General features: G+C 42.1%; 1 protein-coding gene across 1 annotated transcript in view; it reads left to right on the top strand.

Annotated features, from left to right (window-relative positions):
• The window catches only part of LOC145413992 (RNA-binding protein NOB1), a 175,004-nt gene that overhangs the window by 18,773 nt on the left and 132,556 nt on the right, over positions 1 to 23,675 (top strand). The window contains exon 2 of the mRNA XM_080283564.1: positions 9,914 to 10,046. Within this exon, the coding sequence (XP_080139690.1) occupies positions 9,914 to 10,046 (133 nt within the window). The remainder of the gene's footprint in view (positions 1 to 9,913; positions 10,047 to 23,675) is intronic.

Here is a 23,675-nt window from a genome sequence, read left to right as displayed (position 1 = left end):
GTTCTTGCATCTCCTCAGAACCAGGCACAGCTCAGCACTCTCACCTCTTCCTCCCGCATGGTGGCCAGGTGGCCAGAAAAAAAGAGAAAAGATCACACAGACCACGTGTGCAACCAGAGCGCAGGGAGAGGGTAGGCTCAGTTTGGGCAGGAATGCTCCGTGGACCACGATAATGCCCAGCGCAGACACGTGATAGCAACATGTCACAGGCTGATGCAATCCGCACTGTCTCTATCACTTGCTGCGTTGTGTGATTTTCAGCCATAATTTTATACCTCGCACTGCGTCTTGTCTATCATTGGCTGCGTAGTATGACTTTGAAACATAAAGTGGGGGCCTCCTGCTACATTTTGTCCATTATCACCGCATAGTCAGGTTCCATAAAAAATGACCATTTTCCTCTGACCGCATTATACAGTATCTATTTTCGTCAGTGTTGTGTCATTTTTGGGACACAAAATGGCACCTTCTGTGTTATGCGAGATTCATGCTATGGCCTCGCACTTTATGCGAGCAGTAACTGTATGTACCAGATACAGTAATTCAGATAATCCTGACCATAATGCCCATCTCTTGGATCTACTCCTCACAAATAATCCATATCAATACAGGATAGAATTACTGTACACTGTCACCACTTGGATACTCTGACCACAATCTCATCAAAGCCTCATTAGTCGGCTACCCCATACCTCCCTGTTCTGAATTTGTCAGGGTGATCCGATGTTCACCTGGTGAACAAGCCTAGCTACATCTTTTCTATCCGTAATGACCTAGAGCAGCTTGTACAGCACCCTACCCGTATCCCTGACCACCTTAGAGAGAGCTCCAACATACATGACCTCTTCCTTACAACCAATCCTTCTGCTTACACTGTTACTCTTTCCTCTCGGCTGGGCTCCTCCGATCACAACATTATTACCTTAACCTGTCCTATCGCTTCGGTACGGCCTGTGGATCCTTCAAAGAAACGACTGTGGCACTTTGGAGCTGCGGTTTGGGAGGCCCTCAGGCAGGCCTTCTTTGATTTTCCCTGGAATGATTATTACTTCCATGGATGACAGCCATCTGAGTGTGCATTGCGCATTATGGAGGTTATTCTCTAAGGCATGGAAGCATACATTCCCTTCTCATATCCTTTGACTAATTCAAGAAAGCCTAGGTGTAATCACGCTTTGTTCTACTGCTGTCCACAACAAGGAAAGGGCCTGTAAAAGGTACTGGAGCCAACCCACCCCTGAATCACATCTTGTTTATGTTTCTGCCCGGAATTGTGCTAAGTCTGTTCTTCGCTCTGCTAAAAATAATTTCATCCGTACTAAATGCTCTCACCTCTCCAACTCGAATTCTTCTCGCTCCTTCTGACACCTTGCCAAAAAACCACTCTGATAACATTACCTCATCATCCTCCCCTACCCTTTTCTACTCTGATGGCCCTGTAGCTATTTCTTCAACTGATAAAGCAGATCTCTTCACTCAGACGTTCTCCTCCAAATCCACCTTAGACGATTCCGTTGCTGTTCCTCCATCACTTCCCCCCTCTGACTTCCTCATGGCTGACGTTAAAATTTCTTCAGCAAATGTATTTTCTGCCATCACTGGCCTTAATACTAACAAGGCATATGTGCCTGATGGATTACCTCCTGTTGTCCTCAAGAACTGTGCTTCTGTGCTCACACCCTGCCTAGGTAGCCTAAACTCTTTCGCCTTTGTCTTTCAACTTGTACCTTTCCTTCTTGCTGGAAGTTTGCTCTCATTCAGCCAGTCCCAAAGAAAGGTGACCATTCCCAACCCTCTATTGCCCAGTTGCTTTAACATCCTGTGTGTGAAACGTTTTCAAGTCAGTTCTTAACAAAAATTTTAAAGCTTCTTTCCTATCACAGCCTTCTTTCTGATTGTCAGTATGAGTTCCGTCAGGGACACTCGACTGACGATCTTCTCACCTACCTTTCAGACTCCTGGTCATGCCTCTTTCGGGGACTTCAGCGTAAGCTTTGCCATTGCACTTGACATCTCAAAGGCTTTCGATCCAGTCTGACATAAATCTTTAATTTCCAAACTGCCCTCTTACAGTTTCTATCCTTATGTCTGTGCCTTCATCTATAGCTTCCTGTCTGGTCGCTCTGTAGCCACTGTTGTAGATGGCCATCTTTCCTCTCCTAGATCTATCAACAGTGGTGTTCCTCAGGGCTCTGTCCTATCACCAACTCTCTACCTTTTATTCATCAATGACCTTCTAAGCTGTACATTTAACCCTATCCACACGTATACTGATGATTCCACCCTTTACTTTTCCATTCGGTTCCTGCAACGTTCATCTCAGCGGTTACTTCAACAAACAAGGGATGAGGCTGTGGCTCACCTAATGTCTGGCTTGGCTCGTATCTCTGACAGGAGCAAAAATAATCTTGTTTTTAATGCATCAAAGACTCAGTTTTTACACCTATCAGCCCGACACAATCTTCCACAGGAGTACCCACTGATGTTTAATAATGTCCTGCAGCATCCTTGAACATGCTTGAGGTTTTATTCACTTGGGACTTATCTTGGAAAGTTCATATTGCATCTCTTGTAAAATCTGCTCCCAAGAGATTGGGTGTGCTAAGCCAACTCTGTACCTTCGTTACCCCTGCACAGTTGTTGACTTTATAAACGGGTTTTATTCACCCCTGTGTGGGGAGGCTCCCCACATACAGCTCCTCTCAATAGGGTGGAGTCAGAGGCTTTTCATCTCATTAACTCTCCTCCTCTTACTGACTCCCTTCAACCTGTCTCTTCACTACACTGTTGCATATTTATCTATTTCTATTGAAGTCACAGAGTGTGCAGTGAGGTTGGATTGTGAGGATGTGGAGAATGTGAGTGCATTCAAGTACTTGGGTAGTGTGATGAGTAAGGATGGAACTTTGGGGGATGAAGTGCGTGAAAGGGTACAGCAGGGAAGGAAGGTTGTTGGTACACTGAAAGCAGTGATGAGAAATAGGGAGGTGGGTACAGCAGGGAAGGAAGGTTGTTGGTACACTGAAAGCAGTGATGAGAAATAGGGAGGTGAGTATGGAAGTTAAGAAGTCACTGCATGATAGTATTGTGGTCCCTACCCTGACGTATGGAAGCGAGGCATGGACCTTGCAAGAGGGGAACAAGTCAAGAGTGAGAGCAGTGGAAATGAGTTACTTGAGAGGAGCATGTGGAGGGACAGGTTGACGAATGAAGAAGTGAAGGAACGCTGTGGGGTGGATGTGGTTGAGAAGATTAGGAGAAATACACTGAGGTGGTTTGGACATGTGATGAGAATGGAGAATGAAAGACTGACTAAGAGGGTGTATGTAGGTGAGGTGGAGGGAGGGAGAGGGAGAGAGAGACCGAGGATGAGGTGGAGAGATGGAGTTGAGAGGTATATGAGGGAGGGGGGGGTGAGTTGGAGGAAGGGTAGTCAAATGGTGGGTGACAGAGCGACTTGGAGGCGTTCTGTCTGCGGCCACCCTTTGCAGGATTAGGGCGTCGGGCTATAGATAGATAGATATTGCTTCTTCTGTGGTCACTGCTCCTCTGAACTGTCTACTTGCATCCCTCCATCTCTACAGTGGGTCACCTGTCTAGCAACAAACTCTTATCCCTCTTCTGTCCAGCTCTCTAATGCAAGAGTTAACCATTACTCCCACTCCTTCATTTCTGCAACAGGTCAGCTCTGGAACTGTCTCCCTCTGTCTGTATTTCGTACTTCCTATGATCTCCAGTCTTTCAAACGCAGTGTGTCCAGGCATCTTGAAATGAACGGATCTTGAATTTGGCTCTCCTTTGTATTGTTTTTGTTTTTTTCTTGGACGGAATGGTTTACGGGCTCCTGGCCTTTGGTTCCTTCTTTCGTACATAAAAAGAAAAAAAGAGAGAGATGGATTCAGAAATTATCTGGCTGACCTTCCATTGCAGTCTTTCTTCTCTAGTGACATCAGTTCTACCGAGTCCCACATTAGTGACCTAATACAAGCTGGTATGGAACTGTTCATGCCAAGTCAACAGTTCACTAATAGATCGGACTCCCCAAAATGGTTTGATAGCAATTGTGCTAGAGCAACAGCCCAAAAGTCATTAGCATATAACTCTTAGTTCAGTCCATATCCCCTTTGGCCCTTTTCCTCACAGAACCACAAATCTCACCCTTTATCAATATATCTCCATTTTGTTTTCCCAGTTACCATCTCCTTACAAACTTCCATAACAAGGGTGGCACCTGTTCTTATATCAAATCCGAATATGCAGTTGACACTATTTTAAACTTCACTTCATCCAGTTTTGATTACTCATTATATAAACTAAATTGTCAGAATATTACCAAATATATTTGTGTATTTTATCGCTCCCCCAATGCTTCTTCGGAACCCAGTGTATTTGATTCCATATCCACTCAGTTGAGTAACCTTAACCTTGCCCTTAGCACCGAAATTACCATTTTGGGTGATTTAAACATACATAATGTTGAATGGTTATTGCATTCTGCCAGGACTGACAACGCTGGTCTACAGTAGAGTGCGAGCTGTTTGCAGAATCGTTTAATCTCACCCAGCTGGTAAAGCAACCAACCAGAATACCTGATAATCCACCATAATGCCCATCTCTTGGATTTATTCTTGACAAATAATCCAGATCAGTTCAGGATAGAGGTACTATCACCACTTGGATACTGTGACCACAAACTCATCAAAGCCTCATTAGTTAACCCTCCCACACCTCCCCGTTCTGAACCTGTCAGGGTGACTCAATGGCACTTTGATAGGGCAAACTGGGATGGATTTAGAAATTATCTTGCTTACACTCCATGGCAGTCTTTCTTCTCTAGTGATCCCAATTCTACCCAGTCCCACATTTGCGAATTAATACTAGCTGGTATGGATTTATTCATACCAAGTCAACAGTTCACTAAAAGATCGAACCCTCCAAAATGGTTTGATGGCAACTGTGCCAGAGCAACAGCCCAAAAGTCATTAGCATATAACTCTTACTTAAAATAAAAAACATCTGAATCACTCTCCCAATTTAAAATTGCTAAAAATCATGCAAAAGCTGTATTAAATCTATCTAAATCAAACTTTCTTCAAAAGCAAGCATCAGAACTACTTAACAACCCTAATGACAATGGAATATTCTGGTCAACTCTTATTTCTTTCAATAATAACTTTAACAAGTCATCTTCCATTCCCCCACTAAAATCTTCAGATGGCAACATTATAAATGACCCGTGTGGGAAAGCAGATATCTTTGCCAGTACATTTGCCAGAAACTCTACCATAGACGATACCAGCCAGAATGTCCCAGTACTAGAACTTGACTGTCCCGAAATTGCCTCACTTAAAATACAGGCAAGATACGTAAAATCCATCCTAGACAATTTACCCACCAACAAAGCTCCAGGCCCAGATGGAATTCCACCAATTGTTTTGAAAAAGTGTTCCCCTGAACTTGCCTCTGTTCTAGCTAAATTATTCAGACTATGCATACGTACTTCTTTTCTCCCAAGTTCATGGATAGAAGCCAATATTCACCCAGTTCTGAAGAAAGGAAGTTCCTCTGACCCCTCTGATTACAGACCAATAGCTGTCACATCTTCTCTTGGTAAGGTATTTGAAACTTTAATTAATAAGCACATTGTTAAACATCTTGAATCCAACAACTTAATTAGTGACAGACAATATGATTTTCTCCACGAAAGAACCACCATTGACTCAATTTCCTAACTCATACCATCCATCAATCAATTGATCTACATGGAGAAACTCATCCAGTAGCTCTTGATATTTCTAAAGCTTTCGACAGAGTATGGCATCATTCCCTGCTGTCCAAACTCCCTTGCTATGGACTAACGTCTTCTGTTCCTTTGATTTCTTCATATCTTAGTGACGGGAAAATAAGAGTAAAAGTAGATGATGTATATTCCAATTTCCAATCAATTAACGCCGGCGTGCCACAGAGATCAATTCTGGCGCCAACCCTCTTCCTGGTTCATATTAATGATCTCTTATCTGTCACCCACAATCCCATTCACTCATATGCAGATTACTCAACACTACATAGTTCATTCACACTCAGACACCCATTTACAAAATCCAATATCTCTACCTCTCAACTCAGTACAACCATCTCTATAAATCAAGATCTATCTACGATCAGTGAATGGGGACAAAACAACCTTGTCTCTTTTAATGCTAGTAAAACTAAATATATACAGTTTACTAATAGACAGATATTGCCAGATTCATGCATTACCTTTAGTGCTACTAATATTCCCATCTCCAAAAGTATTGAAATTCTCGGTGTTTCACTGACCAATGCCCTCAGCTGGACTTCTCATGTCAGATCACTTGCTAAAACTGCCTCAAAGAAACTTGGATTATTGTACAGGGTTTGTAGCTACTTCACTGACAGGCTGTTAGCTATAGTTTATAAGAGTCATGTGTGCCCTCATCTGGAATATTACTCACCTTTGTACAATGGATGAGAAGAGGTTGCACAAAAACAGCTAGACAAGATTCAACACAAAGCTGTTAGAATTATTAACCCCTACACCGCGGGCTTGTTTACCAATGACTTGCGTGTGCCACGGGGTTATTTGGGCTCCGACAGACTCTCAAAAAATATTTGCCAAAAATCAGTTATTAGTCCAAGAATAATAAAATTACATATGCTTATGGCACATACCTTCAGCTTTCTCCTGGAATGATTGTTGAGCCTTCGTCGGTTACCGTAAGACTTGTGGAGACCTCTGAAGTAGGGTAACGAAGTCTCCACTTTACACTTCCCGACAACCCGTAATATGATTACCACAGCCAGATACAAACACTATAAACACTATTCTACAATTTTCAAGTAGTTTGGGATCCATACTCAAAAAAAAAAAACTGTGAAAGCAATGGAAATTACGAGCGCGTCTGATCGTCGCACTGGCACTAGTTCGCTCTTGGTAGTCTGTCATTTATTATTCATAAAACCCCTCACACTTTATATTTCTATTACTATATAACACTTATATATATCTACAGTCTTTATCCATAAGTTTCCTTCAGTAGTATTAGTTTATTGTCACTGTAGGGATTCAATTTCTTTCAGTAAAATACGTAGCATTCACTTTCTCGTCCTGTATACTGGCATTGAGAGTGAATGTCACTTTCATCTTCACTCTCATAACTCATAGCATTCAGACATGCTAGAGTGAAACTTTCACTTTCATTACTCCTAGGGTATATACCGTACTCATATTCTTATACTACTACTCATTTACATTTCTATTTACGTTCTCTATTTTATTTACGTTATTTACATTTCTATTTTATTTACACTGTGTTGTGCACTGTCACTTGAAATAACTTATAAAACTATTTTCCATTGTTCATGTATATTTACATTCATTACTTTCACTTGCTGTTTACACATTATTTACACATTATTTACAATTCCACTTGCACTGTTTTACTCAATAGAAAGATCGTAGTCACTCTTTTATCAATTGTCAGCCCTTTACCTCTTTCCACACGAGGTTTAGTAGGGGGTAAAGGTCACAGAGCCATTTGCATGGGGGTGAAAAAAGGCCTTGAAGTCAGCAAGAAGAAACATACGTCCTCTCACTTCGGAAGATGACAGTACACTGATAACGCAGGGCCAGCCAGCCTAGAGGCCTTTTTAGAGGTTATTCAGAGTTACCAATATTACTTCTTGAAACAGCTAAGTCTAGCACTGATATGATTGGCAGGAAATCTAAACGATACATTATAAATTTGGTAGTTCCAGGTGAATGTAAATATCACTTAGGCTTCTCCCTTCCCTCCTTACATGTATATTTATTACGAAAATAGATTAGAGGCCTACTTAGGAGATATATAATCAGAGCTACCAATGTTAAATCTTGAAACAGCTTTGTGTAGCACTGATATGATTGGCAGGAAATCTAGACAATACATTATAAATTAGGTAGTTCCAGGTGAATGTAAATATCACTTAGGCTTCTCCCTTCCCTCCTTACATGTATATTTATTACGAAAATAGATTATACGGCATATTTCAAGGGGAAAAAAAACAGCGAAAATTAGCGAACGAGTGCACGTGAGGTGTTGTCATTTGATAATTAGCCAATTCCAGGTGTATGGCACTCTCACTTACCTGATTTCTTTCTTGTATATATTATTTGGTATACTCGTAAGAATACGACATAGGGCTTATTTCAATGGATGAAATCAGTGAAAAATTCCAGGGAAGATTTACTTAGCGTAGCATGGCCGGGCAGGCGAGAGGATAGGGTAATGGAGGGGGGGTAGGGAGGGGAGTCAAGAACGGGGAGAAATGGCTAAATTGTCAACAATGGATGGGAGTACAGATGAGATTAGGAGTGCTGACTAGTGTTGGACATTGTCAGTACTGATAGATGATACAAGCCCCCACTTGGAAGCCCGGGTGAATTCAAAATAACACAGAATCACAAAAGCGACGCCCCGCGGTATGATCTCTTGCTCCCAAGCGTCACGAAAGTGACGCCCCGCGGTTAAGGGGTTAATAACCCTGGTATTACAAATAAACTACCTCCTCTACAGATAAGAAGGAATATTGCCTCCCTTGCATTATTTTGCCAATACTGTACTGTACTTTTATGGCAAATGCACAGATGAAGTTGCATCCATTGTGTCACCCCTCCATGCCTTCCCCTGTGTTACAAGGGCATCTAGTAGCACTCATGACTGGAGTTTCACAGTAGCTACCATATTGCTGAACTTCCTTCTGCCAGTATCAGAAATCTCTTATTCCCCGAACTGCCTCTCTTTGGAACTCACATCCCTAGAGTTGTTTCCTCCCAAACTTCAACCTACAGCTGTTCAAGGCCAACTGTTGCAGATTTTTTATGAATGGAGGACACCAGTAATCTAGTATATAGATTATTTTTTTAATTCATTTGTTTTTCCCTCCTCTGTTCTGTTATTAAATTAGCTACTATATACTGATATATATATATATATATATATATATATATATAAATGTACTGTATATTTGGCCATATGGAGAGGATGGGGAGTGAGAGACTAACAAGGAGAGTGTATGTGAGTGAGGTGGAGGGTGGGAGAGGGAGGCCAAGGATGGGATGGAGGGATGGAGTGGAGAGGTATATGAGAGAGGGGGGTGTGAGCTGGGAGCAGGGGAGTGAAATGGCGGGGGACATGGTGACATGGAGGCGATTTGTTTGTGGCCACCCCTTACAGGATTAAGGCGTCTGGCAATAGATAAATACATAATGAATATATATATATATATATATATATATATATATATATATATATATATAGATATATATATATATATATATATATATATAAATACATATATATATATATACACACAGTATATATATATATATATATATATATATATATATATAGAGCCTTTGTGGTACAGTGGTAAAGTGTGCGTTTTCGTACATGGAAGAACAAGGGTTCGCACCCGGCCAGGGTAATAAACTTTGGGAGCGTTCTTCCGACAATGCACTGCTTTGGCAGACATAAGGGGTGCTGTGGTTGAACCAGTGTCGCATACTATAAAGTATGCTTGCACCCAGTCGGCTTGCGTGGGCCAATTACACTTGGTTCACAGTCTACACACGCATCCAGAGCCACTTCAACACTACAGTTACACTTACAAGCACTTCTCATCCTACATACAATCTCTGCCAGACAGCCTAAGTCACTAGGTAGTGATACATGGGCTGTATCATCTCCACTTCGGTCGGGATAGGCCGGTCCTGGAGTGGACATTCAAATGGCTGCTGCTGCTGATGGTATATATATATATATATATATATATATATATATATATATATATACAGGTATATATGAAGCTAAACTGCATGGGTATATTGTAAACTTATATTTTTTTGTCTCAGGAATATGGAGAAGAAGTATTTAGTGTAGAGGAGGTGATTGACGAGATACGTGACCGGCAGACTCGAGACCGCCTGCAGGCTCTGCCCATCCCCATCACAATGAGACAACCACAGCCTCACTCCATCAGATTTGGTATAGTCCTATATACTGTACTTTTTTTTTTCCTTCTTGTATTCATTTGCTTATGAAAGAAAAACATGAGGGTAGCTACAATTTTTGGGCTATACTGACTTTTATTTAAGTATGGTACAATACTGTTACAACTCAGTAGACAATAATATTTTACTAGTGCATGCAATCTATCTATCTATCTATTGCTCGATGCCTCAATCCTGTAAGGGGTGGCCACAAACAAACTGCCTCCAATTTCACCCTGTCCAGTGTCACTTTACTGCCTTGCTCCTACCTCACACTCCCTCTCTCATATATCTCTCCATTCCATCCCTCCATCTCATCCTTGGCCTCCCCCTCCCTCTCCATCTCACTCGCATATACTCTCCTTAGTAATCTTTCTCCATCCTCCAAATGGTCAAACAACCTCAATGTATTTCTCCTAATGCTTTCTATCACGTCGACACCACAATTCTCCTTCACTTCCTCATTCGTCAGTAAGTCTCTCCATGTAACTCCACATGCTCCTCTCAGATAACTCATTTCCACTGCTCTCACTCTTGACTTGTGTCCTTCCTACAAGGTCCAAGCTTCACTTCCGTATGCGTGAGTTGTTATCACAATAGTGTCATGCAGTGACTTTTTTACTTCTAGGCTCGCTTCCCAGTTCCTTAATACTGCTTTCAAAGAGCCAGCAACATTTCTTCCCTGTTGTGCCCCTTCAAGCATCCTCTAAACTTTCATCCTCTAAACTTTCATCCTTACTCAACACATTACCCAAGTACATAAACACACACATTTTCCATTTCCTCCTCATCCAGCCTCACCTTACATTCAGTGACTTCATTTCTCACAAAGACCATAACTTTACGCTTCCCTACATTCACCTTTAGATTCCATTTCTTACACACACTCCCAAACTCATTGGGGGCAGGGTGGCTCAGTGGTAGAGTGTTGAACTCGGGACCGGGGGATCATGAACTCGAGCCACACCCAGCAGCTGCCATGCCAGGAGGGGTAGCACCCTTCTGTCACGTAGCAGGGCTATATGGTCTAATAAGGTCTAGCTGGAGGGAACATTTTCCTCCCCCCCCCCCCTCCAAAATTCATTCACCAAACCTTGCAGTTCCCCTTTGTCTGCACTTAACAGTACAGTATCATCTGCAAACAACAGTACAGGGAGTTTCCAAACACTGCTCTCTCTTATTAGGGTCACTCCAAGATCCACTGCCCTACCTTGCATCTCTATTATAACACCATCCATATACAGATTGAACAGCCATGAGGATGTGAGACATCCCTGTTTCAATGGAACATTCAGACAGAAAAATTCACTCAATTCACTGTCCACACCTACTCCAGCCCTAGCACCCTCATACATACTCTTCACGGCATTCAACAACTTCCCATTTACTCCATATATCCTTAATACTTTCCACATTCCTTTCCACTCACCCTGTCATATACTTTCACCAAATCCATGAAGGCTGCATTCAATTTCTTTCCCTTCTCTAGAAACTTTTCCACTAAATGCCAAGGAATGAATATCTGATCTACACAACCTCTTCCCTTCCTAAAACCTCCCTGTTCTTCTCCAACTAATTCCTCTGTTATTTTCTTAACTCTCTCAATAAGTATCCCACCATATACTTTTCCTGTTACATTAAGAAGACAAATGCCCGTTTGATTACCACACACTTCTCTTTCCCCTTTTCCTTTGTACAGGGGAAAAACTATACCTGACTTCCAATCCCCCGGGACTCTACCTTCCTCCCAGGCCAATCTGCACATCTTCCATATCTGTTCTATTACTACCTCTCCCCCATGCTTCAGCATTTCACCACACACTCCACCAATTCCTTGGACTTTCACCATTTTGACTTTCTTCATTTCTTCCACTACTACCATCCTACTGATTTCTTCCTGTCTTCTCACCTCCCTCCTTCTCCCAGCCATTCCCCAGCCACTAATACTTGCATTACTTTTATTCTCTATGTTCAGCAATTGATTAAAGTGTTCTCTCCATCTGCTCACTTTTTCTTCCATCTCCACTAGCAATATACTATTTTTATCTTTCACTCCTCAGCTTACTTCTTTATCATCCCATCTAACTCTGTTTACCTCCTCCCAGATATTTACTTACATTCCCTCCACTTTACACTCAGATTCATTCCAAATTCCTCATCCACTCTCTTCTTACTCTCTCTTGCTAAACTTTTTGTCTCACACTTTCTACATATAACTCTTCTGTCTCTAAGCTTCCTTCACATCCCTGTTTCTCATCCACTCACCATATGCTTTTTTCTTTTGCACGACAGCCTGTCTCATCTCTTCATTTCACCATGCTGTTCCTTGCACTCCCTTTCATCTTCTATTTACCCCACACACCACCTCACATGCTGCACAGATTTCTTCTGTAAATATCTTGCACACACCTTCCACATCCCCCATCTGCCCCAAATCATATTTACCCATTTGGTCCTCCACTTCTCTCTTATATTCTGCCTTTTTTCCCTCCTCTTGCAACCTTTCTACCCCCCTTGTATGAACTACTTCCTCCCATCCTTCCCTTCTCATCCTCCATTTCATTTGAACTTTGACTTTCACCACCACCAAGTGGTGGTCAGTCCACTCCCCCAACCTCTGTATGCTTTTGCATCCATTACACACCTTCTCATTCTGTCCAACCACACATAATTAGTCGTTGTGTTCCATTCATTCAGTTCACCACTGTCCATTCTTATCACTCGCCACGTATACTTGTGGATCATTTTGTGTCTAAAGAGGTTATTGGCTGTCGCCTACCCCCTCCCTGTGCAAATGTCCACTAGAGCACTGCCATTCTCACCCACTTCTGCAGGCATGCTCCACTCACCAACTACCCCATCCACCTTCGCATTCCCTTCTTTTCCATTCATATCTGATCAAAAATACTCCCTCATTCATTGCAACCTTTTCCATGCACATTTCCACAATTGTCCAGAACTTTTCTTTCACTCTAATTGCACGATCTTGCGTTGGCGCATACATGCACCCACAATCGCCCACATTTGTAGTCCAACTTTCAGTCTTACCCACACAATCCTTGAGCTGATGGATCCATACTCTCGTATATTCTCCAACCATCTCTTGTACACAACAATACAAACTCCTTCTTTTGCCCTGTCATTCTCACCCACTCCCGCACATATACCCCATCCATACTCCCATTCTCTCACAGTCTCACCTCTCCATTTAGTCTCAGTTATTCCACATATATCCACTTCTGCATCCTCAAACACCTGGACAATCTCTCATACTTTCACCTCATCATTCACATCTCTTACATTCCATGTCTCTATCTGTACCATGCCCTTTGTTTGGCCATTAGTCGTCACCTGTTGGTCAGCTTTGGTCCGAGGCTTCTTGTTCGTATTTTTAATTAGCTATTGCCTGGGGAGGGACACTAACCCTTTGCCAACACACTTGCTGTCACGTAGGGAACACGTACCGGTTGGTTATAAGGTTACTGCACAGCATTGTAAATTACTAACTGGTTTACAGGAAATCATTTGGCCTACCACTCAATGTAGAGCTACCTTAAATTAGAGTATCGCTACATTAATTGGGTGAATGATGGGCGCCATCACCTACCACTAGTGCATACAATTTATATTACTGGGAACTTATTCATAGTAGAATTTTGTAAGTACTATATATTACTTCAGTATTGAGTAGTGATTCAAGTACAGTGAAGCCTCAGTATACAGAACCCTCTTTTAATGAGTTTCGGTTTTAGCGACCACCTTGAGCTGGCCGAATATTATGTTCATTTAATGATTTTTTTGTTCAGTAAAAGAATGGACATGTGGGAAACACCAACCAGCATGGCATCCATACACACACACACACACACACACACACACACACACACACACACACACACCTAGAAGAATACAATATATGGAGAAGAGATAGGAACTTTAAAAAAGGAGGAATTATCTATCTATCTATCTATAGCCCGACGCCCTAATCCCGCAAAGGGTGGCCGCAGACAAAACGCCTCCAAGTCACTCTGTCACCCACCATTTGACTACCCTCCCCCCAACTCACCCCCCCCCTCCCTCATATACCTCTCAACTCCATCCCTCCACCTCATCCTCGGTCTACCCCTCCCTCTCCCTCCCTCCACCTCACCTACATACACCCTCTTAGTCAGTCTTTCATTCTCCATTCTCTCCACATGTCCAAACCACCTCAGTGTATTTCTCCTAATCTTCTCAACCACATCCACATCTACCCCACAACGTTCCTTCACTTCTTCATTCGTCAACCTGTCCCTCCACGTCACTCCACATGCTCCTCTCTAGTAACAAATAAAAATCTGCAAATCAGAGAAATAGAACTAGATATACCTTCACAAGTAGAACTGATTGCAGTAGAGATTAATACATCTGAAGGGAAAGTAATTGTGGCATATTTATACGTGGCACCCAGATCAAATACTTGGGAAAAAGGCGAATATGAAGAACTGGCAGACAGTACAGTTCAAAGTTTAAGAGCATTACTACATAGAATGGAGGAGAAATCTGAAAGAATTATACTAACTGGAGATTTCAGTACAAATATAAATTGGAATACTCTACTGTAGATATAAAAACACAGGAAAGCTGTTGGGACCTAAAGCTTCTGGACCTTGTGCAGGAGCTTTTCCTAATGCAACATGTAAAAGAAAGCACCAGAAAATGAGGATGATATACCACCTGTACTAGATCTTGTATTTACTAGACAAGAAAATGATGCTGACAGTATTATTTATAACCATCCATTCGGCAAAAGCGACCGTGGAGTATTAAATTGCAACTTCAGGATTGCATATGACATAGATAACAGTAATGAAAGTTACAAAAAGAGCCATAACTACAAAAAGGGCAACCGTCATGACCTAAAGAAATCTATCTATCTATTGCCAGACGCCTCAATCCCATTCGGGATGGCCACAAACAAATCGCCTCCACGTCGCCCTGTCCCCCGCCATTTTACTGCCCGGCTCCCAACTCACACCCCCCTCTCTCATATACCTCTCCACCCCATCCCTCCATCTCATCCTCAGCCTCCCCCTCCCTCTCCCCCCCCTCCACCTCACTCACATACACTCTCTTCGTCAGTCTTTCACTCTCCATCCTCTCCACATGGCCAAACCACCGCAGTGTATTCCTCCTAACGCTTCCTATCACATCCACATCCACACCACAACGCTCCTTTATATCCTCATTTGTCAGCCTGTCTCTCCATGTGACTCCACAGGCTCCTCTTAAATAACTCATTTCCACTGCTCTCACTCTTGACTTGTGCCCTTCCAACAACGTCCAAGCTTCACTTCCGTATGTTAGAGTTGGTATCACAATACTGTCATGTAGTAACTTTTTCATTTCCATGCTCATTTCCCTGTTTCTTATCACTGCTTTCAAGGAACCAGCAACCTTTCTTCCTTGCTGTACCCTTTCAAACACTGCACCCTCCAAACCTCCATTCATACTCTTCACACTACCCAAGTACTTAAACATGCTCACATTTTCCAATTCCTCACCATCCAACCTCGCAGTACATTTACTGACTTCACCTCTCTCAAAGACCATCACTTTACTCTTCCCTACATTCACCTTTAGATTCCGTTTCTTACACACTCTCCCAAACTCATCCACCAAGCCTTGCAGCTCCCCATCGTCTTCACTCAACAACACAGTATCATCTGCAAACAGCAATACAGGGAGTTTCCAAACACTACCCTCTCTCACCAGGGTCACTCCAACATCCACTACCATACCTTGTACCTCTTTTATTACCCCATCCATGTACAGATTGAACAACCATGGAGACATGACATATCCCTGTTTCAGCCCAACCTTCAAAGAGAAAAATTCACTTAGTTCACCATCCACATGCACTGCAGCCTTAGCCCTTTTCATACTATGGTCCTTTCACCGCAAGAAGTCCGTTCAGGGTGGGGCCCACCTGGTGAATCACCTCTAGCGATGCTGCCAAATCAACTGTAGTACATGCCTCTCTCTCTCTTATTTCCTATGTATGTGCTATTTGAAATTGTTTTTTACATTCTGTATCTAGTAAAGGAAGCTATATAGTACACTGAGTATCACTTTTTAGAATTATAACAACGTTTTGAATGAATTCTATGACACGTGGCAGTGCTTTTTTCCCATGTTGCCACGCCGTAGAGTTGCCAATTTGACCACCAATTATCGGATTATCACCTACCCCCATCCCACCTGTTTCTCTCTCTCTCTCTCTCTCTCTCTCTTGTCAATATAACAGAAAGTTCTGATGACGAAGAAAATTATGATTAAAGATCAGAGAGAGGATTAGGCCTACAGGGGAAACCTTTTAAAAATAAAACGCTCCTAGACTTTTACCTCATAAGTGGTGTGGAAAAAAAATTGGAAATAAATAATATATATACAATATATATATATATAGAGAGAGAGAGAAACAGGTGTGATGGGGGTAGCTAGGGAGACAGAGTGATAATCCGATAATTGGTGGTCAAATTGGCAACGTCGCACTCGGGGGAATTCCAAATTCTGCCACACCCTGAACGGACTTCTTGCTGCGAAAGGACCATAAACAGTCTAGATCAACATACCCAAATCCCACACCAAGCCCTCTTCTTCCCATCATCTCCAGACATCACCTTCTGCTCCCCAAACCTCGTCCCCACTACATCATGGAGAGTGGTCAAAACCCTACCGGTAGTTCTGATCACCTCCCAATCATCATCACTACGAAAACCAGAATGACCCCAGGTGGCCACAAACACACATGCACTAATTATAAGAGAGTCAAATGGGAGGCCTTTGTAACTGAAACAGAACAACATCTCGAAACACTAAACAGTACACCCATCACAAACATCAACACTGCTGTGCACACTTTCAGTACAATTATACAAAATGCAGACAAAAGACACATTCCTAGAGGCAACAGAAAGAGACACAACCCCAACTTCACACCAGAAATTCAAGGCCTCATCAGACAACGGGACATACTGCGACACTCCCCAACACCCCATACACAAGACACCGTACAACAAATACAAGAACTCAACACTCAAATAAACAATAAAATATCAGAACAGCAAACACTAAACTGGAAAAATTACCTCCAAACACTTGACCACAAAACAAACATCAGCAAACTCTACAAAACACTAAACAGCATCACACTTTCCAACAGCAACACCACACAATCACATGCTGCCATCACAACAGCAGACACCATACCCTCAAACAAACAAACAAGCAAACACTCTCATCAATCACTTTTCAAAAGTCAGCCATTTAAACCCCCATCCCGAAGACCGACGTATCATCCGACGTAAAAGACAGTTCCCCACAGACGCAGACTACGCACCTTTCACTTACAACCAGACGAAGCACATCATTAACAACCTCAAGCACTCATCTGCCTGTGGACCAGACAACATAAGCAACATTCACCTTATAGACCTAGGACCACAAGGCATACAAGCACTCACCAACATATTAAATTACAGCTACTCACACAACGTAATACCCAACATATGGAAGCACGGCAACATCATCACTATCCCTAAACCCAACAAAGACCTCACCTTACCTTCCTCACGTCGCCCCATCACACTCCTCTGCACCCCCTCTAAAGTCACTGAACGACTGATACTACAACTAGTCACACCTCACATTCCCCTAGCCCAGTCACAACACGGCTTTAGGCCACTGCACTCCACAAACACTCTTCTTACAGACCTTACACAGAGAGTTTTCGATGGCATGAATTCAGCTAGGCCACCACACAGTACAATCCTAATCACACTAGATATTAGCAAAGCTTTTGATGCCATCCCCCGCCACAACCTCACAAACAAACTACTCAACACAAACATGCACAATAACACAAAAAGAAGGCTGGTAAACTACTTTGCAGGTAGATGTGCACACGTAACATTTGCCGGTCAGTCTTCTAACATCAGAAACTTCACAAACGGCGTCCCCCAAGGATCTGTTTTGTCCCCTACACTCTTTAACCTATACATGCACGATGTACCCACACACCACAGATACACAGCTTCCTATGCAGGTGATATAACACTTACATGTACGCACCAAAACGCAAACAGCTGCACACATCATTCAACCTTACCTCAACACACTACATGAATGGTTCACCACAAACAGGCTCAAAATAGCCTCAGCCAAATCTACAGTGACTCTTCTCACAAACTGGACAGCAGAACACAGTCACATACCACACCTCACCATAAACACACTCCTCTACCACACACACACACACACACACACACACACACACAAAATCCTTGGTGTAACATACAATACATCAGTGTCATTTAAACAACACGTCACAAACATTAAGAATAAAATAACACAAGACTCAATGCCTTGAGGTCTCTTGCCCATACAATATTCAGACAGAACAAAGAAACCCCCAACACGGTATACAAACAATACATACGTTCAGTGATGAATTGTGCAAGCCCTGCCTGGGCTTCTAACCTCACCAAAACACACTACAACACTCTACAGACCATACAGAACAAGGCCCTAAAAATAATCACAGGCTGCACAGCTACTACACCCACGGACTGCCTACATTAAGAAACCAAATTCCTCAAAGTCAAGGATCACCTAGACATGAGAGGCACCCAGTTTCTTGCTGCAGCCTCCACAAACCCACAACATCCACTACAGTACATGGCAACTCATCCACCCACACCAAGGAACATCAAAACAACACCCAGCACACGATACCATACACAAATACTGTCATCTCTCCCCCCTCACCCACCTCAGACCAGCTTCCAGGAGCATATCCACACTCAGATCACTCGCCGCTCCATTCAGTCACTTAAAGACAACACACAGCTGCATGTACGTCCTCCTGACGTCCACCCTTCTGAATCCTATCTTCCTTGTGAGGACAGGGTCCACCTGGCCAGGCTGAGATGTGGGCACCATCCAGCCCTCTTAAGCTACCAGAAGAGGCTGGATGACTCCGTCGCTGATGCCTGTCCAGGATGCAACACAGCACCCCATACTATTAAGCACATTATGGAAGACTGCATTGCACACAATCACCTATGCCAACAACACAACATACACTCTTTGAGAGCTCTGTGGGAAAGCCCGGTCTTGGCCATGGCCTTCCTAAGGGCTCGGGGCTGTTCGGCCAGACTCCCTAGGGAACAACTACTACTACTACTACTACTGCAGCCTTAGCACCATCATACATACTCGTCACAGCATTCAACAGCTTCCCATCTACTCCATATATTCTTAATACTTTCCACAATCCTTGTCTATCCACCCTGTCATATGCTTTCTCCAAATCCATGAAAGCTGCATACAACTTCTTTCCCTTCTCTAGAAACTTTTCTACTAAAGATCTAAGAATGAATCTCTGATCTACACAACCTCATCCCTTCCTAAATCTTCCCTGTTCTTCTCCAACTAATTCCTCTGTTATTTCCCTAACTCTGTCAATAAGTATCCTACCATACACCTTTCCTATTACACTAAGAAGACAAATACCCCTATGATTACCACACACTTCTTTTTCCCCTTTTCCTTTGTACAAGGGAATAATTATACCTGACTTCCAATCATCTGGGACACTACCTTCCTCCCAGGCCAATCTGCACATCTTCCACATCCATTCTACTACTATCTCTACCCCATGCTTCAATATTTCACCACACACTCCATCAATTCCTGGGACTTTCCCCAATTTAACTTTCTTCATTGCTTCCACAACTTCTATCTTACTAATTTCTTCCTGACTTCTCACCTCCCTCCTTCTCCCAGCCATTCCCCAGCCACTTATACTCGCATCACATCCATCCTCTATGTTCAACAATTCCTTTAAGTGTTCTCTCCATCTCCTCACTTTTTCTCCCTTCTCCACTAGTAATCTACCATTTTTATCTTTCACTCCCCTGCTAACCTCACGTCCACCCTGTCTTACTCTCTTCACCTCTTTCCAGAACATTTCCTTACAGTCTCTCCACTTTACAGTCAAATTCCTTCCAAATTCCTCATCGACCCTCTTCTTACTCCCTCGTACTAATCTTTTTACCTCTCTCTTCCTTTCTACATATAGCTCTCTCTTCCGCCTCTCAACTTCTTCCACGCCCCTATTTCTCATCCATTCATTGTATGCTTTTTTCTTTTGTGCCACAGCCAGTCTCACCTCTTCATTCCACCTGTTCCTTGCACCCCCCTCTGTTTTCTCTTCATTCCACCATGCTGTTCCTTGCACCCCCCTCTGTTTTCTCTTCATCCCACACACCACATCACATGCTGCACATATTTCTTCTGTGAATATCCTGCACACACCTTCCACATCCCCCATCTGCTCCAATTCATATTTGCCCAGTTGTTCCTCCACATCTCTCTTATATTCTGCCTAAAGAAATACTTCTCAGATATAGATTAGGAAAACAGCTTAGAGGACTAGATTTAAATGTTATATATAGAAAATTCTGTGAACTTTATGAAATTGGAGTCCAAAGTTATATCCCTCAGCACAAAGAAGCAGAAATGAAAATAAAGAAATGGTTTAATATAAAATGTAAAAAATCAAAAGAAAAAGAGACTTGTGGAATAGATACAGAAGACACAATAGTGAGAGGGCATATAACAACTATAAACAGGCAAGAAATGAATATGCAAGAATAAGGAGAGAAGCCCAAAAACAGTTTGAGGAAGACATCATAAACAAAAGTAGTGATCAGCCAAAGTTATTTTACAGCTACATCCAAAGCAAAACCAAAGTAAAAGATAAAATACAATCCATTATGGATGAAGGGATCATCTATACACAAGAGAAAGATATTTGTGAAGCACTAAATAAGAATTTCCAATCAGTTTTTACAGAAGAAAATAATTTTGAGAGGGATATGGAATAAGCATGCCGAAACGTATTACCTGATATACAAATATCAGAAAAAGAAATACAGGAGGAGTTAAGTAGATTAGACAAAGGAAAAGCAAATGGTCATGACAAAATTTTATGTTGGGTGCTACATGAATGTGCAAAGGAGTTGAGTAGACCATTATCTTTAATATTTATGGAATCCTTGAGGCACTAAGCTACCTGATATTTGGAAGAAAGCAAACATTGTTCCCTTATTTGAGAAAGGGAATAGACAAAATCCACTCAACTACCGACCAGTATCACTAACCAGTGTTGTTAGTAAGATACTGAAAATGCTGATAAGAAAAGTTTGGGTAAACCATCTAGAAGAACACAATATGATAACAGAAAGGCAATTTGGTTTCAAAAAGCGAAAATCATGTGTTACTAATCCATTAAGCTACGATGACAGGATTGCAGAAACATTATAGAAAAGAGAAGGGTGGGTGGACAGTATCTATCTAGAGTTCAAGAAAGCATTTGATAGAGTACCACACCAAAGACTTTTATGGAAACTGTACCCTCAAGGAGGAATCCAAGGCAAACTGTACTATTGGATGCAAGATTTTCTCAGAAAAAGGAAAATGAGAAAAGTGCTAAGGGGAAATTACTCATCATGGAGGGAAGTGACTAGTGGAGTTCCATTGGGCTCAGTGCTGGCACCAATTATGTTTTTAGTGTATATAAATGACATATATAGTAACTTTGGAAGTGAAAGCTATCTAAATATGTTTGCTGATGATGCAAAAATACAAAGGAGAATCACTAACACAGACTCTTGTAAAGAGCTACAAGAAGAACTAAATAAACTTCGCGAATGGAGTAATACATGGCAAGTGGAATTCAGTGTGGACAAATGTTATGTAATCAAGTTTGGTAAAAGTGGGAAAAGACCAAATTTGGATTATAAGTTAGGAAGTACAACCCTACTCATAAGAGAGAGACAGAAGGACCTAGGTGTGATTAATAATAACAGACTATCTCCTGCTGACCACATCAATGAGAAGGTACAGAACATGTATACACTGCTTGCAAATGTGAGAATAGCTTTCACATACATTAATGAAGACATGCTGAGAAAGATAATAACATCATTCATCAGACCAGCCTTGGAGTATGCATCAGTAGTATGGAATCATCTCAAAAAACATATAGGTAAGATTAAAAAAGTTCAAAGGGCTACTACAAGACGGTTACCAAGCTTAAGGGATCTAACCTATCGAAAAAGACTAGAAAAACTGAATCTGCCAACACTACAGGAGAGAAGGAAAAGAGGAGACATGATTATGCAGTATAAATGCATATCAGGGAAGAAAAAAATGTGGAAGTGTGCATGGAAAAGTTTGGAAAGAATGAGAGACTGTTTTTGATTGGTGATATGAATGGTAAAGTAGGGAATGTGAAGGTGGATGGAATAGTTGGAGTGGGGTGTGCCTGCTGAGATAGATGAGAATGGCAGTGCGTTAGTGGACATTGTGCTGGGAGGGGTTTGGTGATAGCCAATATCTTCTTCCGGCACAAAATGATCCTCAGGTATACATGGCGAGTGATAAGAAGGGTGGGTGGTAAACTGAATGAAAGGAAGACAATGATTGATTATGTGTGTGGATGAAAGGATGTGAAAATGCATGATGGATGCAAGAGCTTATAGAGGTTGGGGGAGTGGACTTTCTGACCTTTACTTGGTGGTGGCCAGAATCAAGATCCAATTAAGATGGAGAAATAGAAGAAGGGAAGGCGAGAAGAAGGAGTATTTGTAAGGAGAGTGGAAAGGTTACAAGATGAGAAAAAGGCAGAATATAAGAGAGAAGTGGAGGAACAATTGGGCAAATATGAATTGGAGCAGATGGGGGACGTGGAAGGTGTGTGCAGGATATTCACAGAAGAAATATGTGTTGCATGTGATGTGGTGTATGGGATGAAGAGAAGACGGAGGGGTGCGCAAGGAAGAGCATGATGGAATGAAAAGGTGAGACAGGCTGTGGCACAAAAGAAAAAAGCATACAATGAATGGATGAGAAATAGGGGCGTGGAAGAAGTTTAGAGGCTGAAGAGAGAGTTATATGAAGAAAGAAAGGGAGAGGTGAAAAGATAAGTAAGAGAAAGTAAGAAGAGAGCAGATGAGGAATTTGGAAGAAACTTAAGTGTAAAGTGGAGGGACTGTAACAAAATGTTCTGGAAAGAGGTGAACAGAGTAAGACAGGGTGGAAGTGAAGTTAGCAGGGGAGTGAAAGATGAAAATGGTAGATTACTAGTGGAGAAGGGAGAAAAAGTGAGCAGATGGAGAGAACACTTAAAGGAATTGCTGAACATAGAGGATGGAAGTGATGTGAGTATAAGTGGCTGGGGAATGGCTAGGAGAAGGAGGGAGGTGAGAAAACGGGAAGAAATCAGTAGTTTAGAAGTTCTGGAAGCAATGAAGAAAGTTAAATTGGGGATAGCCCTAGGAATTGATGGAGTGTGTGGTGAAATGCTGAAGCATGGGGAAGAGATAGTAGTAGAATGGATGTGGAAGATGTGCAGATTGGCCTGGGAGGAAGGTACTGTCCCAGGGGATTGGAAGTCAGGTATAATTATTCCCTTGTACAAAGAAAACGGGGAAAAAGATGTGTGTGCTAATCACAGGGGCATTTGCCTTCTTAGTGTAATAGGAAAAGTATATGGTAGGATACTTATTAACAGAGT

The sequence above is a fragment of the Coenobita brevimanus genome, chromosome 98, assembly GCF_032717465.1.
Source record: "Coenobita brevimanus isolate Jiangsu-jjx chromosome 98, ASM3271746v2, whole genome shotgun sequence".
Taxonomy (NCBI): Eukaryota; Metazoa; Arthropoda; class Malacostraca; order Decapoda; family Coenobitidae; genus Coenobita; species Coenobita brevimanus.
The sequence above is the reverse complement of the archived record's forward strand: the minus strand, read 5'-3'. Positions and strand labels throughout refer to the sequence as shown.